Consider the following 26,057-nt stretch of genomic DNA (forward strand, 5'->3'; position numbering starts at 1 on the left):
ACATTTGTCTACAATTACCTACTTTGCATACCTTTGAAAATGTTTGTGAATTAATTTCTTGACTTTTTGAGTGGGTTTAATTACAATGCCATGTACTGGTAACTCAATTATAACTTTCCACTGTGTAGTGCGCTAGTGACATTAGACACTGGTGTACAAAATTAAAACAACAAATGGAAATTTTGCAAGGTTGTTCTTATTTTGCCACAAAACAGTATAAACAGGTGATACTAACATAGAAACATTGTAAAGAATACAGTAGGTAATCATATGCAACTTGCATAATAGTAGACAAAAATGTTCTTCGTTTTTGCCAACTTAATGGATTTTCCCACACATTCCGTCAACTGATTAATGTGCTTAATATGAGGTGTGACTACATCTGGCACCAGTACAGGCCTGACTATGATGGGACATGCTGTGAATGATGTGATCAATCTCATGTTGAGGCAATAATGCCCATTCTTCCTGCAGAGCTGCTCAAAAGGCTTAGAGAGTGGTTGATGGCTGCTGACATGATGCAACCCCTCTCTGTAGTGCCTCCCAGACGTTCTCTATGGGATCCAAATCAGGAGAGCAAGCGCATCACACCACGGGTGCAATATCTTACATTGATATGAAGTCTGGGCCCACAGCAACTCGCAACAACCTCGCCTGAGATCCCAAGATCTCCTCATGGTACTTGACAGTAGTTAAACCTTGCTGATTCATGTGTACAATATCATGAAAAGTTTTTCAAGTGGTGAACATAATCCCTGCCCACACCACTAGGGATCCTCCTCAATATTGATCTCTTTCCACAATGTTTGGGTCCCAAAATCATATTCCACGTGCCCTTCAGATGCAAATCTGTCAGGAATCACTCTCCAGACCAAATCGAGACTCATCTGGGAAAAGAACATTGGACCACCGTTCGAAGGTCGAGGTGGCACGTTGACGGCTCCACTTCAGACGTTCCCTTCTGTGAAAACACGCCAGAGGTAAACAGACAATAGGTCTCCAACAGTAAAGGTCACTCTGCTGAAGCCTTCTGTACACCATTTGCCTCAATATAACACATACAGAGGATACTGCAAGGTCAGATGCCAGTTGCAGCGCAGTACTAAGTTGGTACTGTCGTGTCGTTATAGCCAAATAATGGTCCACTCTTTCTGGCGTCACATTGGATTGGCCCTGTCCTGGTCACTGGGGTACAGTTTCAGTCTCTCTAAACTGTCACCTGATCCAAGAAGCAACAGAACGATTCACATTAAGCTATCGCGCTATATCAATTTGTGACTCCCCTGCTTCCATTCCTCCTATGGCCCTCCAAAGCAGTGTGTACATAGTTATCTTCTCTGTGGAATACTGTACTGTCTGTGACTGTGTACACAGCGATTGTGGATGTGGGAATACCTTGCAAACATTACCCAGCTTGATAGTCCCCGTGATGTCATTGCTGGCATGGTTGTCCATTGATTGGAATGCAGTCTTCCATGCAGAACACGATCGTAATGACATCTGTTGACAGTCTGTATGATTATATCGTGAATTAGATACAGGATGGGGAAGTAGCAGTTTGTTGCTTTAATTTTGGACACTAGTGCCCTTACACAGTGCATAGAATGATCTGAATCTCTATGACAATAGATCAGTTAAGTACTAGATTTCTTGTGACTAGCATGACATTGTTTGATGTAACAACCTCTATTTATAAAAGGCAATGTCCCCACTGGCTGACACATTAACTGACTTATCATAGCTGAGCCCAAACCACTAAGGATAGAAACTTGAAATTTACAGAGGATTTTGATCGTACACTGTAGGCATCATTTACGGTGGGATTTTTCGAAATTGCTTCCCTAAGGGAATGAAAAGTTTTTGAAAACATTTTGCTATTAAGGCAGTTTTGAAGCTATACGTGCATAAATCGGCGTTTGGTATCTTAGTTAGAAATAAAGAAATAAATTGTTTCAGCATTTTTTTGAAATTGGACCCTTACAGGGGTGCAACTGTGGGTGAAAGTTTTTTGAAAAAATCATTATCAAAGAAGTACTAAAATATTTCATGAAAATTGGTACTTGAATCCTCAGTTAAAAATAGAAAACATGTGTTTGTGTTTTTGGAACAGTTATAAATAAAATAAAATGTGTTCCAGTGGGTTCGGAAACCCAGCCCCTAAAGGGGAGTCTTATGAAACCATTTTTAATGGTAAATCTATGAAAATTTGAATTTGGCTTCTTGGTTGGAAATAAAAACCACATGTTTCACTGAAATTGAGCTTGTGTGGAGGAGAAATAGGCGATGGAATTTTTTATGGAAATATTTCATTAAGCAAGCATTTTTTGAAGACAAATCTATGTAAATTTGCATTTGCCTTCTCTTGTAGAAATAAAAAAGTACACACTTCAATGTTTTATGACACTAAACCCCTAAGGGGGTGAAATAGGGAGGTGAAATGTTTTATGAAAATATGAGTGTGAAAGCATTTTGAAAGCTATACCAGTATCTATGACAACAGATATGTGTCTTCTCATTTAGAAATGGAAAAAATACTTGTTTCTACCTCTAAGGGGATGGAATAGGGCCAGACTTATTCATCAACTCATCAACGCCCAACCCAAACTGCTAAGAATAAAAACCTGAAATTAGGAGAGGGTGTGGATCTTATAATGTTGGCATCGTTTAAGAAGGGATTGTTTGAAATTGTGCTCCTAAGGAGGTGAAATAAGGGTGAAAGGCTTTTTGAAAAATGTCATTATTAAGACAATTTTGAAGCTAGAACTACAATAATTGGTATATGGTTTCTCAGTCAGAAATAAAATATATATATATGTGTTTAAGCATTTTTGTAAATTCAACCACTAAGGGGGTAAAAAAAGGGATGAAAATTTTTAAGAAAATATTTTATTACATTAAACGTTTAAAGGTAAATATATGAAAATTAGTGTTTCACTTACTGGTTGGATATAAAGAAATATGTATTAGGGGATTAAGTTTTGATGTAAATACCACAACAAGAGTACAAAAAGCACGATTAACAAAACCTCTGACTCCAGCTACCAGAATCGCATTTTGGTCAGAAGTACTTTCTGCACAGACACTGCTTCTATGAACTTATTTAGCATGAAAAGTTTAGAAGTTGTTGCAATTCATGAACAACATAAAAATTTGAACAAAGAAAGATAAAATCTGTGCAGACCATGCAAAGCAGCAGGTGCTAACTTAGTCTTCTCATTAACTCTGCTCAGATTAATGATAAATCAAAATAGTCATCAAGAAATACGCATGGTAAAGACTAATGATGATTAATAGGCAAACACTGGGAGGAAGGAGATCAAAAGTGCTCAAGCACGTACAGTGCAAGCTGTTACTGATTTGTTTGACTGATGGGGCTGCTAAGTACTATACCACCTACTGCACTCCCCTGACTTAAGCCCTCGTAAGTTCAGCTCGATTTTTAAACTGAAGGAAACACTTCACGGCATTCACTTCATAACTACTACAAATTCGTCGGCCAATAGACTGCACCGCTCGAACTGTCAACACAACTGGCACTGCTAAGAGTATCCTACAACTTCTACATCGCTGGCAACGGGTTATACCCAATGCTGGTGACTACTTTGAAGGTCAGAAACACTTTGAAAGGCGTATCTATTTTGTACGAGCTGTAAATAAATAGTTGCCACCATTAAAGTTCCAACCCTCGTAATACAGAAATAGTTACACAGAGCAAGGTGCCATATGCATGAAAATGGTAGCAAATTCAAACAATATAATAGTTGGTGCACTTAAGATGCGAGAAGATGCGTAAAGATGTAACATTGACTAAGTTAAGTGCACTGACTAAATGTCAAAACATCACAGATATGTGATGTTAACTATCATGAAAAGTAGCACATCACATTTTCATGCATATGGCACTTAGTTCCGGGTAACTAATTTTCAGTTATGATACATTTGCACCATTGCGTCCTTTTTTTGCCATGGTAATTTAGTGTGCTTTTTTATACAGGTAAACACTCAAAAATGGCTTTTTAAGCTGAAGTTAGTTGTGTAGCTAAGAAGTGGTCTTACTAAATAAAGCCTTGGTGGAAAAACTGTCACCAGTATTCAACAAATTCATGGCTGTGGCACCCTGCCCACTATGAAGAAATAATTGCTCATACATGTCATCTTCGTCAGTAGCTTGTGGGTGGTTTCTTTTTAACTGAATGTACCATGTAGGGCAATTATATGTTCCTTGTTGCTGCCAGCACATAAAGGCCTAGACACTGAAACTCTCAACAACCATATCATGAAACTCCTCGACAATTTCAGATTTGTGACAGTTTTAGTGCACGCAGTGTTCAGTGAAGCTCAGTTAATTAGAAGAGATATATGTCTAATGCTGCTACAGGATTGCTCTGTATGCTCAGTGTCTTATTATGCCCATCATCCATAATTCCAGATACTTATCAGTAAGAAACTGCTAAAGGCCTGCTCTTCATTGATATCTTCCCTATTTGGACATACCTGTGAAAGTGAAAAGTCCATGAAAAGAACCACCTGAATAGCACCCACCAAGGTATTTGGGATTAGTAAATTTGTGAAGTTGGGTCATGAGCCATGCCTGGATTGCTCAGTCAGTCAAAGGGTACCCATGAATGAATGACAAGGTTTCAGATCAAAGTTCCAGTTTGGCACACATTAATAATCTGTGAGGAAGTTATGCAACAGTGTACACTCTACTGAAGAGTGAAATATTAATTCTGTCAGATTGGATCCTTTATCTTTCTGTTCAGGCACAGCCAGTTGACTAGTGTACAGGAATGGTTGGAGCATACAGTGAATGCGTATGACTCAGTGCATCCGTGCCAAAGATTTCAGGCCAGCATCAGAAGCAACTTATTTCTGGCCGGAATGAGGAGTGGCACTCACTGATGTAAGACAGGCATGTGAGACTGGCAGGTTTTAAGCACAACTCAGTTGCAGAGAACTATGCAGCATTTCAGTTAGCAAAATATACCTGGGAGATACTTAGAACTAGTGTAATGAAGAATGGTCCTCTCCAGAGGGTTCCAGATGACAACCCCTCCAACAGTGTCCAAGAATTTCAATAAAGTTACCTGCCCTGCTAGTCTGAACTAGGTTTCTGTCATCACAGAGCTGTATAAAAAGAACAGTTGGAGTTGTGGTTACACCAGTGTTGAAGTTTACAACTGCCCTTCCTCTTCACAGGAAGGCAAAAGAAAACGCAAAGCAAGCTGGCACTGTGACATGCATTTGAGAGGAGTGGGCTTCGAAGCCTCATCTGTTCACAGAAATGCAGATGTTCTATGGTTTTCCTAAATCATTCAGTTGGTTGCCAGGATGGTTCCATACAAAATTACTTGGTCAATTTCCTTCCCCATCCTTTCCAAGTCTGAGCTTGTGCCCCTTCTCTAATGCCAGTGTCAGTTATAAGGCATTAGATGCTCTGCTCTTTTTAATTTAAGCAGTGAGACAGAGCAGCTTCACAATGTTTGATAGGAAACTATCATAATTCTCCTTATTAAAACATGGAAACACGAAAACAGCCGCAGTATTGCTCCCATTAGCTATGTTGGCAAGACTTTGAGCTCAATGCTTAACTAGGACTTTGATAAGAAACCAACCGTCTGTGACATCATAGGATATCATTTCACTGCTGACTGCTGAAGGATATCCTGGGCAGACATGTTCTGCATTATAATGAGATAGCCTGATTATGATCTATAGAATGTTTCTGCTAGGTAATTAGAATACAAAAGTAATTGAAGTCACCTTCATCTTTGAAAGATGTGACTGCAAGCCAGGGCCATTTTGAGAACATTTGTTCCACACAAGAAACATCATTAGTCACCTCCACTACCCTTCCTGCCTTCCCTCCCAATACATTCATTATGGTCTTGGTACAAGAACTTTAAAATAAATAAAATTTAGTGAGCATTTATTTATTTATTTATTTATTTATTTATTTCACTACTAATTGTGATGCACCCTGTGTACAAATTTGGCACTAGGGGCATCTCTGGTGCGCTGCTCAACCTGATGCCCCAAGTGGTGACTTGTGTTGTTTGATGCCCCAAGTAGCTGCTTCTGTCTGTTGAACCTTAATCCAGTCCTGCTGCTGACTGTGAACTGGTGTAAAACTCCATTGGACTGCTCCAAATTTGTACACAAACTTTGATATAGGTAGATATTTCATAGCAGTTGTGCAATTAATTCTCAGTTTGTTGGTGTAGCACTACCACTTTATCCTCAAGAAGCATTTTTATGCTTGACATGCACATAAATAATGCTTGTGACTATTTCAGCAGTAAATTCTTTCATTTTGACATTCATGATTTGTTGACAGGTCTCCCAGATAAAAGACTATATCCTTCGGTGTCTGCAGTGTATGGGAACACTGAAGTTTCCATGGTCTACCTGGGACCGCCTTTGGATGGCTAACACATAGTTAATGTGACTCAATCTCTCAGAGGAACCAGAGATATGTTGATGTTTCCCACCATGATTCAGTCACTAAACAACTGTTTGTAACTCTCAAGAGTAATCAGCTGTGAACAATAATGTTGTAAATCCTGGTGACAGTGATGTAAAGTATGAAGTTTTTTCAACAGGTCATTTGCATTTGACAAAATGCACTCCAGGTATTTTACTTACACTCTAGGTTGAATCTGGCAATTTTAGACACAAAACATGACTATTGTATGAAAATTTATTTTCTCAGTGCAGTATAACTTTGTCAGTTCATTTTACAGACCCACAACAACGCATCATCACCATCATCATCATCTTCCTAACACATTGTATTATAGAATGTTTTGTTTTATTTTGTTATGTGTGTGTGCGTATCACATGGTGAGTCCCCCAGAATGTTTAGTGTAATAATGCAGGGACATCAGCATAAATCACAGTGTTCATAAAGCTGCCAGTATTAATAGGTTTGTTTTAAATTTGTTATTGTTATATTATTGTCTGTGATTTAGTGTAGTAAGTGTATTTTTCAAGTCATATTCATGGTACAAAATATCTCTGCACTTGAAATTCTTTCTTTGCAGGACATATGAGTAATATGTTATTAGGATAGGTCATGTAACAGAATTTACAACTCACTATTCAAGGATTTACAAATACAAGACACTCAGTGATAAAAAGATAATACCTGTTATTGCAGAAAAGAGCTTCAGTTTTCAGCAGCAGCACACTTTTCAGGGAATATATTAAATGTTTTACAATAAATTGTAAATTTTGAAGGAAGAAGAGTAGTAGAATTTGATGATATCTCGTATTTATTTACCCATGCTTAATGTAAATATATTGTACTTAAAAATGTTACCCGGTGCCATATGCACACATTCTTATGCCTCTGGAGTATGAGATGAATATATTTTTCCTTCCTTTCTGTCAGATTTCATAGATATTATGTGATTGGTTATGTTAATTTAATCCCGTGCTTCCATGTAGAGATGTTCACTGTAACTGGAATTATTCTCCTTTTTCATGTCTGTAAATCAAATTCTTGAAGACACACAACTATTCATTTTTAAGAACACTGATACTTGGTGCTTTTTATAACATAGGAATTGGCTTATAATATTTGTATTAATTTTTGCTCCACTCTGTTACCATTATTCTCAGTCTTGATACAAATTATAGCTTAAAATTTTGTTCTTTTTATCCATATATTTCCACATGGCAGATCCAGAAAAATAATTGAAATTAAGTGGGGTAGGGGCCAGTTCTGAAGCACATTATTTTTGTTGTAAATTGTCTGCTAAATCCAGTTGTGTAACATGTTTGGTTTATTTTACAAAAGTTATGAGAATATTTGGTTACAATATGGAGCAATTTTTTTTGGATGAGAGTGAATATGTTTAGCCACAGAATACTTCACATACATACATTTCTTTCTAATACATACACATATTCAAATTCGAGTGTTATTTGTCTTTATGTACTGTTTGTGAACATCAAGCAAAGCTTACAATATCAGTAACTGGTGAAGTCTATAAATTGAACATCTTGGGCTCTTCATTACTGTCTTAAAATTTTGACAAAATGTTGTTGATATCATGATCTGGCCCTCATTCGGTTGTATATTAGGTTACTGTATCCACAATTGATTTGACCTGAGGTATGTGTAGTTTTTATATAAACTACACTGAACTATTGTAATTTTATAGCTGGTTTTGTTGTTAGTTCTTAACTATGAAAAATTTAAAAGAATGTGATGACTTAGGGTGAGCTAGGATATCACAAATATATAAAGACCATGAATTCCTCTGACATCACTTTTTAATATAAGGTGATCCTATTTCTGGGAAAAAAAGGAATGCAGTCCCATTGTTTTTAATTTGTTTTCCTCTTTGCTGCTCACATGTGTTCCTCACACCCAGTTTTCGTATTCTTTGATGTTAGTTACATGCTTGTGGCACTTAAAATTTAAGGTGCTGATAGTGACATAACAGCTGGCTAGACAATGATAAAAAGAGAATTAAAGCAACTTGCTCTATATTTCAGTCATGTTTAAAATATAAATTATGTTTTCGTAGTGGTAATTATTACATAATAATGAGAAAAAATATAATAAGCCATGTGTTGCATTATTCTAGCTTTGCCCTGTACCATTATTTATGACTCATAATTATCAGCATAAAGAACAGTTCGGAGTGCGTTATACTTAACAATAATTTGTTATCTGTGAGATTATGTTTCTTATGTGTGTGTTTCTGCTGGTAATAATTTTCTTGTGAAAAGAATGTGATTACTTAAGGCAAGATTAGGTGTCACATATATCATACAAAGACTATGAATTCCTGTGACATCACTTTATATTAAAAAGTAATCCTATTTAAGTATAAAATTATGATATTCCTATTTTGGTTAATTTGTCTCCCTCTTTCTACCAACACGAGTGACACACACACACACACACACACACACAGTTTTTCTACATCATCTGAACACTTATGTGACACTTCTGTTTTAAATTTCTGAAAGTGGCTACTACCATTTAGGCAACCAACATTAAAAGGAATGAAAGCAACTTCCTCAGACATAAAGGAAAATTCTTCTCTGTGAATGAATAGAGGAGGATTGGGTACAGTAAATAGATACAGCTGCAGTGTTTAGCATTCTGAGTCTCCCCTACCACCATCTCTCAAGCATTCACATCCACATATTTTTTGCTGTGTTTAAAGACTTTATTATATTTGGGGGTAGTCATTAAGTTTTGGTTATTACCTAGAAAAAATAAAATTATGTAATTCATGCTTTATTAGTTTGCAGTTTAATGTCTGCAGTCTTATAACACACTGAAATTCCCATGCCACAGCACCATAGTCATCCACTAGAGGTGCCAAAACCAAATGGTGTAGCCCATTGATAAAGTGGAGATGGGCTGTGCATATTGTTTTGGCTCCTCTAACAGCATGCTTTGGTACTGTGGCATGGGGGAATCACTGTTATTGGCAAACAAACAAAAAATTAACTATGCAAATTTATATTTTCAAGGTGGTAGTTAAAACTTGATGACAACCTCTTGTACATATTCCACTTTATCAGTGGACTGAGCCATTTTGTTTAGGTTTTTCTAGCACCTTGCTGCTATACCGTGCTACTGGGATTTTATTATGTTTCAGGTCTGAAAATGCAACTACTCTTTGTAATTCTGAATTACATGTCTTCATTTTAAACTTTCCTACTGAGTTAACCTAAACCTTAAAAAATAAATGACTAACAATACTTAAACCCTAGGATACCATAAATTTGTTTGATTATTTATATTTCCTCTTACAAAACCACAAACCCAAATATTTGTAATAAGTGCAGTGATAACTCACTTTGTGGGTGTCTTAAATATTTGAATGTAATTTTCATTTGCCATGTCGACTGCACAATGTAGTCATTCAGCTTAGATAATGCTCCTTTAATATTTGCTCTCCTACGCTTCATTGTTTGAATTTCTTATGCATACACAGCTGTTAAAATCAGCACATGATTGATGAAAATGTTACTGAGACAAAAAGTAACTTATTTTTCAGAACAGTGCTTCATCAACAAAATCCAAAATGCATTCAGCTAGCTTGAGGAATAGAAGTAGTATTTCCATGCACCACATAGTGAACACATGATGACAGAGTTAATTCTACTGAAAATTTTTAGTGCATTCGTTAAATACTCCTCATGTGAGACCATAAGGAGCTTCTTTGTTTCTATTCTCCCACAATCCTAATAACTGGAGCAGATATTTGTTTCAGTTTCTTTCATTTCTCATATCCTTGCTTTTTGTTACTACTTTTCCCCTATAGAGACTAAAGTTATCACATACAGTTTGTCACCCATCATCTCAATTTCTTTTAATTACCTGCCACATCTTCAAAAACATAGACCAGTTTCTAATCTGACTCCCCTTCTCACCTACACAACTTTCACCCAACTTGCAATGTTCTGCAGAGAAACAAAGACACATTTGCATATCACAAAGTGGAAAGCCAGTTTTGTTGGCATTCACAATCTGATATTACCAACACCTATCGTGAAGTGTCACTCTTTCCTCAATGTGTATGTCACCCCACCCTCCTCTATCTCCCTTTCCCTATTTCCATCTCTTATTCTAAATCCTTAACACTCCCCTACCGCAATCTTTCTAGCAACCCCCTACCCTGTCCACTGTCTCCCTTCTTTTGTGGCAGCCATCTACCTGCATGTATGTACATGTTTCACTCTGACATATCACCACACTCTGCTGCTTCTCTCTCATCCCAACCTAGCCCATTCAGTTTTCCCACATCATACACTAATCAGATCATCACTACTTGCCCATTTGGGGCTGTAGTGATTGTGTGTGCATGTTGTCACTCTGAATCAAGGACTTCATCAGAAAGCTTTGCCATTTATCATATTATATGTGCTTATATACTGCCAAGTGCTCTTCTATAATGATAATAGTATTTCCTGGCTGGAACAATGCACAAAATAAGGGAATGGAAACCACTCACCTATAGCAGACTAATGTGTGATGCACAGAAACACCTAACAGAAAACAGTATTCACACTAGGTCTTGCTTTTTTATGTAAAAGTACACATGTTCACACACACAGTCACACAGGATAGCTCGGAAACAAGTGTGAATATTGTTTTCTGCTACATGTTTCTATGTGCCACACATCAGTCTGCTGTAGATGAGTGGTTGCCTTTCCCCTATTTTACATACAGTACCTATCCTAGTTGATTTGCAGTCACCTAGGCATATATAAATAATTCTGTCCATTTTGAATTCTCTTTGGGACAGCTTTTGAAGAACTTCGCAACTACTGCATGGTATTCTATGAGATTGGAACCAGAAACTAGCTATCCACCTTGATGAAAGTCCACTGTAAATCTTTTGTCTTGGGTGAATTAGATCAGTCAGTTTTGGAGCATACTACTCAACACAGTGAGGTTGACTTCAATGGCTGCTCCACTGTTCAACAACCACTGTGATTTAGATCTCCTCCCTCCCCTATCATCATCAGAATTTTTTACAGGCTGTGCCACAAGGGAGATTTTCCTGCAACACAGTCTACATTCCTGTGTCGTCGTCCCCCCCCCCCCCCCCCCCATGATCACCACCACCACCACTACAACAACATCTCAACTCAGTCTCCTGCAGTCCCCATCTTCTACCTTGTCTTTATCCCTTCTCCTCTTTCCACCCCATATCATCCTCCTGTCCTCATCCCAGCATCACAATCTATCTGATTCTTTTCTACACCACTCTCTCATCTGGATCACCTACATCCCCCCTGAACTCTGCATCCTGATGTACATGTCAGATATCTCCCTCATACATACAACACTCCTGTGGCCTTTCCTAATGTTCTCAGCTGCTGTTCATCCTTCTCCCCATCCTATGCTACTTTTGCGTCTACTGTATCTGTTCTCACCCAGAGCTCTGTTAACCCTTGTCATACTGCATTGGTGGGGAACAGATTTTATGTATGTATATATGAATGATGAAAACCTGAAACATGTTATTACAGTTTGAACTTTTTAATGTGTGAAACATGTGTTATAAATGTTATCTACCTTCTTGCTTTCCAACCTTGATCTTGTCTTGGTCAGCCAGGAATCTTTTATTTAAATGACCAAATTTCACCATTTTTGTCAAAAACTGGAATTTATAGAGGACATAACAAGGGCTGTCCCTAGTTATCATCATACTCTCGTATAAGGCAGTAACTAATAGGAAAAAATTCCATTAAGGACTGTGTTATCTGTGTAATGCAGTTTGTTGCAAGGTACTGGATACCCAAAATAGTAAATGTCTTTCCCTCCAATTTCTGTATAGCAGGTTTAGTTAAGCATTGTATCTTATACATTCATCTAGCACACTCTGTAGAAAATGTAACAACTCACTATATGCAGTTGCTGTTTTGTAGAGTGAATCTCCTTCGTAGCCTCTGCCATCGAGCAGTTATTTATTCTTTTTTATCTATGCATCTGCAGATTAGTTGTTGAAATGGGCAGAGGAGGCAGGTAGCTCCTTGACCAAAAGGGGAGAAATAATGATAGCAGCAACCGTCTTGTGCAGTCACCACACAATGTTCTTGTTGGCAGTGCAATAGAAAAACTGAGCACACAAATGCAAAGAGAATATTGATGTGTCAGTATTCTGAAAATATGCTAATGATCTATTCTTTGAAATTGATTGAGCTTTTAATTGCTTTAAAGAGCGTATAGAAATTGTGCTTTGTCATATGATAGACAAATCTCTGTTTCAAGCATTCCTAACAAAAGTGAATTTATTGACTTCATTAATTTTCTTCAGAAGACAAAATCAGGTACTGAAAATATGTTGATAATCAAAACCAATTAAAAGCTACCACATTTATAAATCATTATGCTTACTGTGTATCCTGCTGTGTTGTGCACCTTCAATGAAAAATAGTTTTACACTAATCAAACAAATTATAACAATAAAAAAAGAAACTGCATTTTTTCCACATTTTATACTTTATTCCAGAAAAACAATATTGCAGAGTTCATTACTTAGAGTATTGTTGCTGCTGTTTCTCAGTGACTAAGTTATTTGGAGACCAACTGGATGGTTCACTGATAGTGTTACATAAATCATTATGAAGAGTGTGAGCTCTGTGAGGCATACTGTAGATTATGTTCATATCTTTATGAAGGAGGGAAAGAGACATGCTCAGCTGTTGGTAGAAATCACAGTTAATGTTTAATAATCACATGAATTACATGCCCAGTTACCACTCTACAAATTCCACTATGCGTTTTCTTCTTAATTGATTCTTGTACCTACATCTGTGAGTAGATTTTTCTTTGCCTACCTTCTCTACTCAATAATTGCATGTCTCACTTCAGAAATGAAGCACGTTTCCAAGAGCATAAATAGCTCCTTAACATTCATCATGCTCATCTACCTTAGCCCTTTAGTTATCAGGATCTGAAAATTTATTCTTGGTTGTAATATTTTCACTTAATGACCCAGAGAAATTTATTATAATAGAAATACAACTATTATATAGTAATACTGTTCTAATTAATGCTATTGCTTTTACTTTCTGAAATAGTATGTGTGATAGAAATTTATCCTTTGTTCAGTAGGAAATAGTTAGTCATTATGCTGTGAAATACAATGTAATATAATTATATTGCAGCTGATGTCTTATTTATGTCGTGTATTCTGTCATTTCTAATCTTGTGCCAACAGACAGAATTATCCCATGTGTGCTATTGTTGACAACTTTTCGTGACCTCCCTAAGACGAGAAGGATATGTTAACTGCAATCATAAATAATATATATTGACATTTTTGTGAATGATAAGATGTCATTAATGCCTTCATTTTGGCATAAATTTTATATTGTAAAGTATGCATGTGTCTGTGTGATATGGTGGTAAAATTTAGTGCAGAGATTTAGTTTCAGTGTGTACAAATTCTGACTTGTCTTGTTACTAGTTCCACTCTTTGTATTGGATTTATATGTAAACTGTAAACCGAAGAGAATGTAAGTGTAAACATTTCACAAAACTTAACTGGCAATTTGACATTTGTTAAAACTGAATGTAATTTTCTTTATAAGATACCAGATGTGTCAGCTCCCCGTTAATTGCTGCTGTGTAGCAAAGTTGGGAGCGTCAATGTGAAATATAATACAATTCATTTTTACTGATGGTTTTGCTGCAGTTTATTTGTTTGTGAATTTATTGTGTCCTCATTGTGTTTCCTTTTGAGTAAACATGAAGACTGATATAATTCAATTGGAGTGTGACTGTTAATGAATTTAATTAAATTTGAATATATAATGTAATATTCCTATTTTAATGTAAACATTTCTTAAGTAATGCCAACTAGTGATGAATGTCCCAGATTCCTTGCCATAATTAATGCACTTTATATCTAGAATAGTGTGTCAGCTCCACACCACAGAATACAGTGGCGTGATCTAAACACTTTTTGAGGGGTTTTCTGGTATGTGGAGGTGGGAAGGGGGCAGATGGACAGGTAAAAAAAATGGGTAGAGCATTTGACATTAATTTTGCGTGCATTATGCATATACATCCTCGTAAAGGTCAAGGTGCGTGCATGCGTGTGTGTGTGTGTGTGTGTGTGTGTGTGTGTGTGTGTGTGTGTGTGTTTTACATACCAGCACAATGACTGATCTGTTAGCAGTGAATATTGTTCTGTTTATACATACATGTATATGAGTGTCCCTCGTAAGAGTGGTTATGTGCATTTTCTCTGGTGTTTTGCCAGATATTGTATATTTGGTTTCTTCAGTGTTATCAGCACAAACAAATACTGCTCATCGTATGTTCCATTGTATTGTATTGTATTGTATTGTATTGTATTATTTATTGGTCCTGTTGTCTACATAGCAGCTTATGCATAAGACATTGGACAAGTCAAGTTATAAATATACAGGCTGAAAGTCATTTCAAGGCATACATATTTAAGGTTACAATAATACACTTCACATGTAAGTATTTATATAACACATTTCATAAATTTAAATATTCTTCAATGGAGTAAAAGCAGTGATGCTGTAAATATGACTTTAGAGATTTTCCAAATGTATTGACCTCAGTGATATCTTTTATGTTTTCAGGAAGTTTGTTATAAAGCTTAACTCCCCATGTGAAAAGTACCTTTTTGGCACAGTGCTGTGCTGATTTGAGTCATATGTAAGTTTCTGTTTTGTCTGGTAAAGTGCTCATGTATATCACAGTTTTTTTGCAGTCTCCGGTCCTTGCCTATTACATTTAATTTAAAGAACAAAAGGGTTTCCATAATGTATACACATGGTAATGGAGGAATACCAGATTTCTTAAACAGGGGTTTACAAGAGTCTCTAGGCTTGCACCCAAACAAGATTCTAATGGCCCTTTTTTGTAGTTTAAAAGTGCTATTAGCTGTTTTAGAGTTTCCCCAGAAGGCGACCCCATATCTAAGACGAGAATGAAAGTACGCATGATATGCATTCAATACTGTTTTCTCAGTACAGCATGATTTTAATGAACAAAGAAGGTAACATGTTTTGCTCAGTTCTACATTGAGATATTCAATATGCTTATTCCATCTGATGTTACTCTGCAGCCAAAGTCCTAAGAATTTGGTTTTAGTATTGTTACCAACTGGTTCATCATTGATAGAGACTGATGGGATAAACATGTCCTTGTTAGGAACATTGTGGAATTTTAGAGCAATGGGTTTCTTACTGTTATTACAAGCTGATTACTCTGTGCCTAGCTGCTAAGTTGTTTCGTAACGGTGTTTACTGTCTGCTGTAACTGTTCATCGTCGTCTCCTTTTAGTAGAATTGTGGTGTCATCTGCAAATATGATTGTTTTGTGTGCATCAACATTTAAGCTTAGATCATTTATGTACAGAAGAAACAAAAGGGGTCCCAATACTGATCCTTGGGGTACACCACATTTAATTTGTTTATAGTCAGATAAGTGATTAGATACAGTTTTTAGTTCAATATCTGTGTGCTTGATGCACACTGCCTGCATACGATTAGTCAGGAAGGAACTGATCCACTTGTTGGACAGACCTCGAATACCATATGTTTCTAGCTTTGATAGCAGAATTTTATGGTCCACCATGTCAAAAGCTTTTGACAAGTCAATAAAGACTCCTATTGTTTCCTGTTTTTTGTCCATCAGGTTTAGGATGGAATTGCTGCAGTCATAGACAGCAGTTGTCGTTGACCTCTTATTTCTGAATCCATGTTGTTCATTACATACGATGCTGTTTTTATTTATAAATTTCATAAGTTTCTCATACATAACTTTTTCCAGTACTTTAGAGATGCAGAAGGAAATTGTGATGGGTCTGTAGTTATTTACATTGTCTTTATCCCCTTTTTTATATACAGGAATAACTTTTGATGTTTTCAACACATTGGGGAAAGTGCCTGCCTGAAGTGAGCAGTCGCGTAAGTGTGTGAGTACTTCAATTAGGTTTGATGCGCTCTTCTTTAACATTGTTGCAGGTATACCATCAATACCTGCCGATTTGGAATTTTTTAGTCCTTCTATTGCTTTAGCTACTTCATCTTGTGAAACAGAACTGATGTACATTGATCCTCTACATGCACTTATTTTACATTCATTTGCCTGGGTGCTCTTAAAGTTTGATTGTAACATATTTTCAGCAACACCTGTGAAAAAGTTGTTAAATGTGTTGGCTACTTCTAAGGGGTTTGTTACTTTTTTATTTTTATTTGATAGTGTTATATTTTTGCAAGGTTGTCTGTATTCTCCACATTCTTTTTTTATAACACTCCACATAGCCTTTGATTTATTAGCTGAATTATAAATGATTTCATCATTATGCATTATTTTTGCTGCTTTTATTACTTTTCTTAATATTTTGGAGTATTTTTGATACTGTGCACGTACTACAGGTGAGGAATTTTTTGAGTTACATATTTCATGAAGTAGTCTTTTCTTCTGGTATGAAACCCTTATTCCCTTTGTGATCCAGCTGTTTGTTCTAGAGTTCCCCGTATGGTTAATGTTTTCAGTGGGAATGCAAGTTCAAAGAAATGGGTTAATGTTTCAATGAAAGTGTTGAATTTTCCATTTACATCGTTCATTTTGTACACTCCTAGCCATTTTTCTTTCTGTAACAAGTTGTTGAAGTAGTTTACATTATGCTGATTATAACTTCGATATGCTGTTCTGAAAGGCATGTTGTTAATAATACTGCCTTGTACTTTTATGCTTAATATTTGAGCAAAATGATCACTAAAACCTGCATTGAAAATTTTTAGTGAGGTGTTGTGTAAACTCTTCTTGACTAGAAACTGATCAAGAGCTGTTTGGCAAGTTTCTGATACTCAGGTCGCTGCTTTTACTTCAGCCTTTAAATTGTTGGATGTTGCAGGGTTCAAAATGGTCTCCCTATTTCCACTATTCGTAAGGAAGTCAATATTGAAGTCACCACAGATTATGTGAGACCCAGTGTCAAAGAAAAGCTAAAGTTTGTTTCCTGTTACAAAAAAATTATTTTTGAAATTGAATTTTACATGCACATTCATTAGGACAGTCTCCAATTAGTATACTGTGATTTTCATTTTATCAGTATAATTGAGGATGATTCAAGTGAAAACCCTAAAAGTGATATAATATCTTTTATTGTAACGATGAACAAAAAACTAACTTGTAATTTTTCCACATTGTCTCCTGTTGTTGAACTCGTGTATTCCCTCAGTTTGGAAATGTATAGATACCACAGTAAAAGGATTCTTTTGGTGGTATGCGTAGCTAGTCATTCATTTCTGTATTCACCTCTTCTTGTCACTTCTGAAACAGCCCCTCCCATTGCTTCTTTGAGTGCCCCAAAACGGTTAGTCACTAGGAGTGAGGTCTGGTGAATGAGGAGGATATACCAGACATCCAAATTTAATTTCCTGAATAGTTTCAACTATCTTCTTATAGGCTGTATGCAGTGAGGCATTGTTATGCTGCAGCAGTATTCCTGTAGTCAAAGTCCTCCATGTTGGTTCCTGATTGCAGGATGAAGTTGATTTGACACCCTGTCTGAATAAGAAGCAGTGGTTACCGTCACTCCCCTAATGCTCTAAAATACCTCAGAGAGCAGAAATGTTTGTAGTTTTGGCAGTGAGCTGTGGCGCCATTCCTCGCTTGACTTTTTGTTTCCCTGACGTCTCATCACCTGCAACGATTTTTCCCAGAAATGCATCACCTCTGATATGGAAACAAATGTTCTTCACAGACATCTAAGCAATGGTCTTTCAATTCGGCAGTCAGGTGGCTTGGCCCCCATGGTGCAGACACCGTATTGAAGTGCATTACATTGTGAACAATATTCTACACACTAAACTGCTACTAATGTTCAAACTTGCGGCTATTTCATTCAGAGTTACGCGCTTGTTCTCCTCCACTAACCCAATGTTCTCATCTGTCACGATGTGGTGCGCCTGCCCTGGTCTCGGGGCATCCTCCACAGAAGTTATATTGCATTTGAACTTCCTACACCACTTTTGCACTTGCTGGAATGACAGATATAAATCTCTGTACTGCGCTGCCATTATGCAATATATTTTGATTGTCTAGTACCTTCACTACGCAAAAAATGCAACACAGATCACTACTCAGTCACATTGCTTGTTGACAGGAGGGTAGTAACCTTGTGGACAGTGCTCCCCGTTCTCCTTCATTGCTCTGCCACCTGTTGGTCACTTTCTGAATCTCAAATAGCATTAATGCCAATTACCAACTCCATCACATGATTTCTTAAAGTTGTAGGGAACTTTTAAGTTTTTCATTTGAATCACCCTCATATCAACAGGGACAGTCCAACACAAAGGACAATCAGTACTCCAGCAGCAACTGAGTTGCACTGCTGCATGGCAATCACTGCTGGAGTACTAGTTATTCTTCGTGTTTTACTGTCCCTGTCAGTATATCTCAATAAAATGAATATCACACTAGCCTAATTTGAGACCACGCTGTAGAATGGGCATGTAAAATTCTTCTTTAAAAATAATTTTGTTTCTAATGGGGAAACGAACTGACTCTTTGTCAGCACTTGGCATTGCCTGAACGATTAGATGACCATATTTGTTTGGACTGAGTCCACCTCTGCATTGTGAGAATGAAATTGTAAATATGTGCTGAAACACCAGAGAAAATGCGCGTGATGACTCTTAGAACAACATCCACTTTCAAATGTGTTTACAGATATGTATGATTGTTCATGTATGTATGTATGTCTTCATACAAAACTTTTTCAAAGACTGCTGTAAATGTATTATAATATTTAATGTCGGTTCAGAGAATCTCTAATAACTATGTTGATGTACACGCATTTTCAGCATGTTACCTAGTCTGTGATGAAACTACAAGAAAAAGGGCCACAAGGATGAAGTGTGTTCTCTCAGTGGTGATTAATTATTAAAACAAATTTATTGCAGTCTTTGGAAAATGTACAGAAATTAATGATAAACTACACAACTCGCTATTCAGCCATAAATGCTATGACCAAAAGAATACACAATAAGGCACTTTTTGGTCACAGAGACATAACAGTGATGTTACTCTGTGCTCAGTTTTCATTTGATGGAGCACATATGTTTTCTAGTGTTGGAGATGGTATAAACAAGAATGCAACCATTTTGTTTGCACTGGACAGAGTTTGTATGGCGTTTTCTCTCTCTCTCTCTCTCTCTCTCTCTCTCTCTGAAGCGTGGACTGTAGCACAAACTTTTTTCAGATGTAATTCCTCCTCTAGTGAAGCACATGGGCAGTTGTATGCACTGCGTCAGTATCATACCCTCTTCAGTCTCTCAAAACAGCTTCATCAGAGGCCATCTGATTCCGACAGTCAGTCAGTTTGACCTTTCAGCACTACTTTACAACAGCATGACCATGTACTCAGCTTCCCATACTAAATCATGACTAGGCCCCCTCCAGCACACTTTAGTAAGAGAGAATGATTCGACGAGTAGGGACTGACTGCAGTGCCGCTGTTCTCAGACTCATCCAACTTTTGGAACTACAGTGAGAAGGAAGCAAGCCAGTATAGCATTAAAATAATAGCAGTGCCGTGACGTCTAGTGTATGCAGTTCTCAATAGTAGAATTGTACTCACTCCGATTTTGAGCACCAATGTGTGTGTGTTTGTGTGTGTGTGTGTGTGTGTGTGTGTGTGTGTGTGTGTGTGTGTGTTTTAGAAACTCGTGTCCAGAAACCTAAAATTTCTGTGCTAGGCAACAAGTACAAGAAACAATATATCTTACTCTTGGTTGAAGCTTATAAATAAATTAGTGTCACTCTTTCACCCAGCAGACGCAGGAGAGTTGAACACCTTATTTTACATGTTTGTTCCTCTTACATGGAAACAGTTTGTTTCTGAAAACACTGTGTGGTATCTGTCTCACTGAAGATGAGAGAATGAATTTTGTGCCAGTGTGATTGATTAGAACAGATAAAATGTGCTTTACACAAAAAAAACAGCTAATCCAAGAATAAAACAAAGAAAGTGTGAATATTATTAAGAAACAAACATAGTGAAGCGACTGAAATTTATTTACATGATGATAGCCATAGGAGAATTGAAGAAAAATTACAATCATAGGCCAACAATTTTAATGACTACTTGCTTTGAGCAGCAACAAGTATGGCATATCCCTATAAACAACAAATATTAATCCAGTAATTTACCATTTCAACAGACATTAGTTACAAAAGTACAACCACTAATGAAGTTACTGTAACACCTAGTGTCAGTGTAACAAAAGTAATTAATTGCACTGCTCTTTATACCTCAGAAAGTACACTGATGGCTCAAATACCAGGTCCTGCCTTGACACCGTAAATGAGATAGCCAGCCTAACAATTCACCAAGTCCTTGGTCACATCAGTGTCCAATCAGCCACTAAGTAAACAGCCAGAGAGAGAGAGAGACTGACAGACAGACAGTCAGAGATAGAGACAGAGACAGAAAGTGAGTCCAAAGTCACCCACAAGGTGTAGTGGAGCACATTGTCAGTTTTAGTTATCTGCAAAGCACATCATGATCTGAAGTGATTGTGCTTTGCTGGAGAGTGAATTATGTGAGCCTTGTGGTGACAGTGGTTCCACATATGTGACCATCTTCCTGTACCCCTTTGGATTGGCCAGTGACGCCTATGGTGGCAATGATTTCAGGCTATCGATTTCACTCCCCGAAGACAGATGATATATCTTTAAGAAGTAGTAAATCTCTTGGTAATGACAATGTTTTTAACAAAGTATGAAAATGGTCTGCTGATATAAGATGATGTGTCCTGCTCATTGCACTGTTCCATCAATAGAAGTACAGCATTCGCCAGTCCACCCAGTTTTCCCCAACCTTTTTGTAACTGTGTATGATCCATTTATCTCGATTTTATCAATTAACTGATCTCTTCTTCCTATGATGCTCTTCCCAGTCACCATTCCTTCTAGTGTGTACTTTATTATTATGCAATCTGTACTCATCCTTCCCAGAGCCCATGTTTATTCTCCATACTGGTCAACTCTCCATTCAGTGCACTTCACTACTTATTTCCTTAATTGTTTATTTAATGGACCACCAACTACTGTAAAACATTTCTTGACTACATTTCATGTTATTGTTTATTTTGCATCCTAGGCACTTTAAGCGATCATCTTTTCGACTAACCCAGAACAAATTTTCACTTTTATCTTTCTTGTTTGTATTCACATTGACCTTCACTCCACATTACTCATAGCTGATATTCAGGTCTTCTAACATGCACAGCTGTGCAAAAGCGACAGACACATTTATTCAAAAACAATAGTTACACTGATGACGCCACAATTTGTGATAATCCCCTGGACATTAGAAATGATGGGAAACAGGGTTGTGATCACAACAGACAGCAGTGCATGCTCTGTAGTGTGTTCCCATGCTGGTCACAAGGTTGGTAAGGAGTTCTGGTGGGCGATTTCATCTCAAATCATACAGGTCAAGAGCGAATATGCCACATCACTGTTTCAAAGTTTGCTGAAAATTATATGATGTTTAAGTTCCAGACGATACTTCTCCAAGACTACAATATTTTGATTTTCTGATGATCTGTTAAAACACTGCAGTCCTCTCTAGAGAGAGTATATGTGGAAATGTAATAACAAAAGGGAAAATTGTAATAAAGAAACCAAAAGCGTTAGAGATCTGAATTTATTTTTAATAAATACTATATATTGGAAAAATAAACTATGAAAATTCGTAACTTTTTGCCAGTTTCAAAATTATCTTTTGAAAATATAAATAGTCGTAGGAGAGAAATGATAAAGTTGAAGGACTGCTAACTGTCAGCTATGACATTAATGCTTGAAATTCTTGAACGGTCAAAATATTTATACATAAGATGAAAGAATCTGTAATTTTTTGGTTATATTTAGAAATTGTTTGCTCCAAAACCCCCATCCTAAATGTTCTAAAAATTTCATGGTACTTTAGTTGGTCATTGTACGTGGGAAATGTGCAGTCAGAATGGACAATATATGTCTCTACAAAATGTGAGAAATTTTTTAGGCAGACCTAGCTCTACTCTCAAGGTCAAAAAATCATGGACACTTAAATATTTAAATTGATTGCTGATTTTAGTTAAATGTCATGCAAAACTGGTATTTCTGAATGAAAATAATTACTTTACAACATTATAAGTGAGTGGAAAAACAATTCATAATTTTTATAACAAAAATGAGATATAGAACATTTATACCCATTCTTCTTTTTATGATATTATTCACAAATTATTATTGTCTTCTGTCTTGATTTTACTTCTTCATAACTTCTCATGAATTAAAATTGCCTACAATGTAGCAGTCTACACTGCATTGTTGAAGAGAGTTCATTTGTTTTTTTCATCTGCTTCTCATCCAACTTGTATAACTGAGCCGAATTTGCATGTGGACAAAGATGATCCAGCAAGAGCAGTACTTGGGAAATTGGAACTGCACACCGATTATTTGATTATGGCCATTTGAAAGCATTAGCAGGACCATGAGGTGACATAAAGGAGATGATTGTATCTTACAGCTCATGAGACACACGTATCTGTCCCACCCTCCACTCCTTGTCATACACACCTTCTGATGTATACTGTGGTCTCTGCATTTCACACACAATAACAGGTTGCATTTCATGGAGAACCATTCTTGCAATGTATGTGCCACTCTGGGATGCAACCCAGTAGTGACAGATTGAATTCCTACCACAGGCTTCATAGCAAACGACTCTTCTCTCATTTTGAAATGGAATTCCCTTAATGTACTTTCATTTAGAATTAAGAGTTTCATGTTTGTTCCTAATGTTGATATGATTGTGCACAAATCTGGTAACAGCTCTTATAGCATCAACAACTTCATACTGGAGATTAAATCTTTTTGCAAGATTTTACAGAGACCTCCTACCACATCACATGCACTTTTTCCATGACCTGTTGCTGAAAATTCCATTTTTGTCGTAATTCCTGTACTACAGTATTAACTAAGCTCATAAAGCTGAAAGCAGTTTTTAAGAAAAGATGCTGCACCATCAGTCACATACATACGATTAGGAAATGCATGACCTCTAGGTGCTGTGTCATCAGTTATCGTACTGACAGCATAGCATGTGTGTGCACTGTCTTGAATGAGATCATCACTGACAATAGCAAAACAGTGTTATATTACACAGAAGTGAGCAACACATGTGAATATTAATATCTGTGATGTGTGAATTTTGTTCTGTAAAGCAAACAGACCAGTTCTCAGCAAAGTCGAAATGAAGAAATAATGTGTCAGTATTCTGGGATGTGGCTGATTTTACTTTTGCTATGGCTTGTCCTCCAGATATGATGGTGAACTATTCATTTCATGACACAGTGCCTAACCTCTGTAACAAACTTCTCTGGCTGTACTCTCTTCTTCACCAACTCTCCTCTCTCCCACAATGCATAGGTTACATCAGTGTCAGTATCCTGAAGGTGTAATGCTTCAACAATCCTCACTTCAGCACCAGGACACATTGCATGCTCCTGCTACCAACATTTATCTCGCGGCTCTTGACATATACACAAAAGCATCAGGTTCATCTGTGTACTTTCCTGAGATATTGCGTATGATGAAACAAGCACGTTTCAAATTTGTGCAGTAAATACATGTGCTTCCTCCACTGGCTGGCATTTTACACATTTTGGTCAAAAGGAATAGAATTTTGTGACACTAATTTGCCTCTTTCATTAGGCAATATGCTTCTGTTATTGATCTTGTCATATGTCTTTTTACCTTTTTAACATTCCCACCATTTTCACTAACAGAAATAACATCACCCTTGTTAGGACTTTGCCTGCTGCAATCTTTGTCATCACTTAGGTAATATTACAGAGCAACAGTAAGCTATCATCTTGCAATGGATGCCCACAGTAAGAATCTGGGCATGCCCAAATACCTTTCTCATTCTTTATTTTACGAGCTTTTGAAATCAAATAACGTGCGGAAGTGGGTATGTATTTCTGTGCCTGCTGCTTAGAGTAGCTACCTGGTATCAGTGTCGGTAACTGTACCTTCTCAGTATAGGTGGCTGCTGAGATAGCAGTGTTTAGGTTTTGAAACACACACCACATTTCGTGTACGTATCACTATCTTCAGGTTCTGCACCAAGTGCATCCACATTATTTACTTCACAAAGTTTTGAAGGTGTTCTTTTGTGTAAAACTTGTTTCAATTTCTTCCACTTTTCTTTTTATGTACTGTTTTCTTCTCGTGCTTCTTACATTTCCTGGACGTTTAAGGGCTACAGCAGAAATGCCTAACAATAAACTCATCAACAACTTCACACCCAGGAATATAAGCAACTGCACTGTCTTCTTCAGTTTCACATTCGGATGGTGGTGATCGTTCTGGTGGGTTGTTTCTAAATTTCTTCTTGTAGTGAGTGTAGCAAGTCCTGCACAACGAATGTGATGCTAATACTGTTACTTGAGATCCAACATATTTCTGCAATACCTCTGACAGATTTCCAATATTTGTGAAGTGTTTTTCACTTTTCTTAACCACCACCTTCTTGTGTCTTTTTTTTTCGTAGTCCACACACCTCACTCTTTCACTACTGTGTTTCCTCACTGGCATTGTATCTAACAAAAAATTCAAACCAAACAGCAAACTCAATGCAGAACGGTTTATGTGCAAGTTCTCACTCGTTTGTTATAAGCAGAAGAGCACTGGAAACAGTGTTGCCAACATGCATATTTTACACTAGAAATTCAGTGATGTGAAATATGCAGAGTGTTGAAAAATTTGTAACACTTTACAGAGAAAAATACTGCCCACTTTGTTTGCACTGACTACTAACTTGTGAACCAAACAACATTTTGTGTAAGTCTCAAAAGTTTTTGAGAAAACAATTCGTAAAAATGCAATTTTTTACATTTTTAGTAATAAATATTTACATAATACAGGTAATGAAATGAAATGTCGTGTAACTGGAGCATAGAAGATACTGCTTATAATTACATCCATAGTGTCTGGTAATATGACAGAAAAGATAGCATTCTGTGACTTTTCAAATTAGAAAAAAAAATTAATTAGAAGAATTAAATTTCATGTCTTCGTCTTAAGTTTGTGAGTTAAAGGAGGCCCAAAACTGTGTGGGTGGCAACTAAATTTCAACACACTAAGAAGGAGCTTTTTGTTTTCCAGAGAAATTCGTGACCACAAGTTGACATGACCTGTATGATTTGAGATGAAGTTACACTGGTAGGGTATTTTGTTCCTCCACCAGTGCAGTTGACAACTGCTGGATGGTCACTGATTCATGTAGATGTGCAACATGTCTCCTCAATTCAGGTTTAAGTAAGCAGAACAGACAGGCCAATCCATTCACTGAATATCCTCTCATTTCATGAACCTGTACAGTTCAATGTGCTCACACATTGTTGTCCATAAAAATGAAGTACTGAAGTGATATTCTGCAAACTACAGACGAATAACAACAGGAAGGACATCCTGCCACCCTCTGCTAGTAACATTACCAAAGTCCGATTAATGTGCCAACTCCTTG

At 36.9% G+C, this 26,057-nt stretch overlaps 1 protein-coding gene across 1 annotated transcript in view; it reads left to right on the forward strand.

Annotated features, from left to right (window-relative positions):
- The window catches only part of LOC126458485 (F-box/SPRY domain-containing protein 1), a 73,443-nt gene extending 66,785 nt beyond the window's left edge, over positions 1 to 6,658 (forward strand). The window contains exon 3 of the mRNA XM_050095577.1: positions 6,338 to 6,658. Coding sequence (XP_049951534.1) covers positions 6,338 to 6,432 — 95 coding nt within the window. The 3' untranslated portion in view covers positions 6,433 to 6,658. The remainder of the gene's footprint in view (positions 1 to 6,337) is intronic.
- The last annotated feature ends 19,399 nt before the right edge of the window (positions 6,659 to 26,057 follow it).

The sequence above is a fragment of the Schistocerca serialis genome, chromosome 2 (genome assembly GCF_023864345.2).
Source record: "Schistocerca serialis cubense isolate TAMUIC-IGC-003099 chromosome 2, iqSchSeri2.2, whole genome shotgun sequence".
Taxonomy (NCBI): domain Eukaryota; kingdom Metazoa; phylum Arthropoda; class Insecta; order Orthoptera; family Acrididae; genus Schistocerca; species Schistocerca serialis.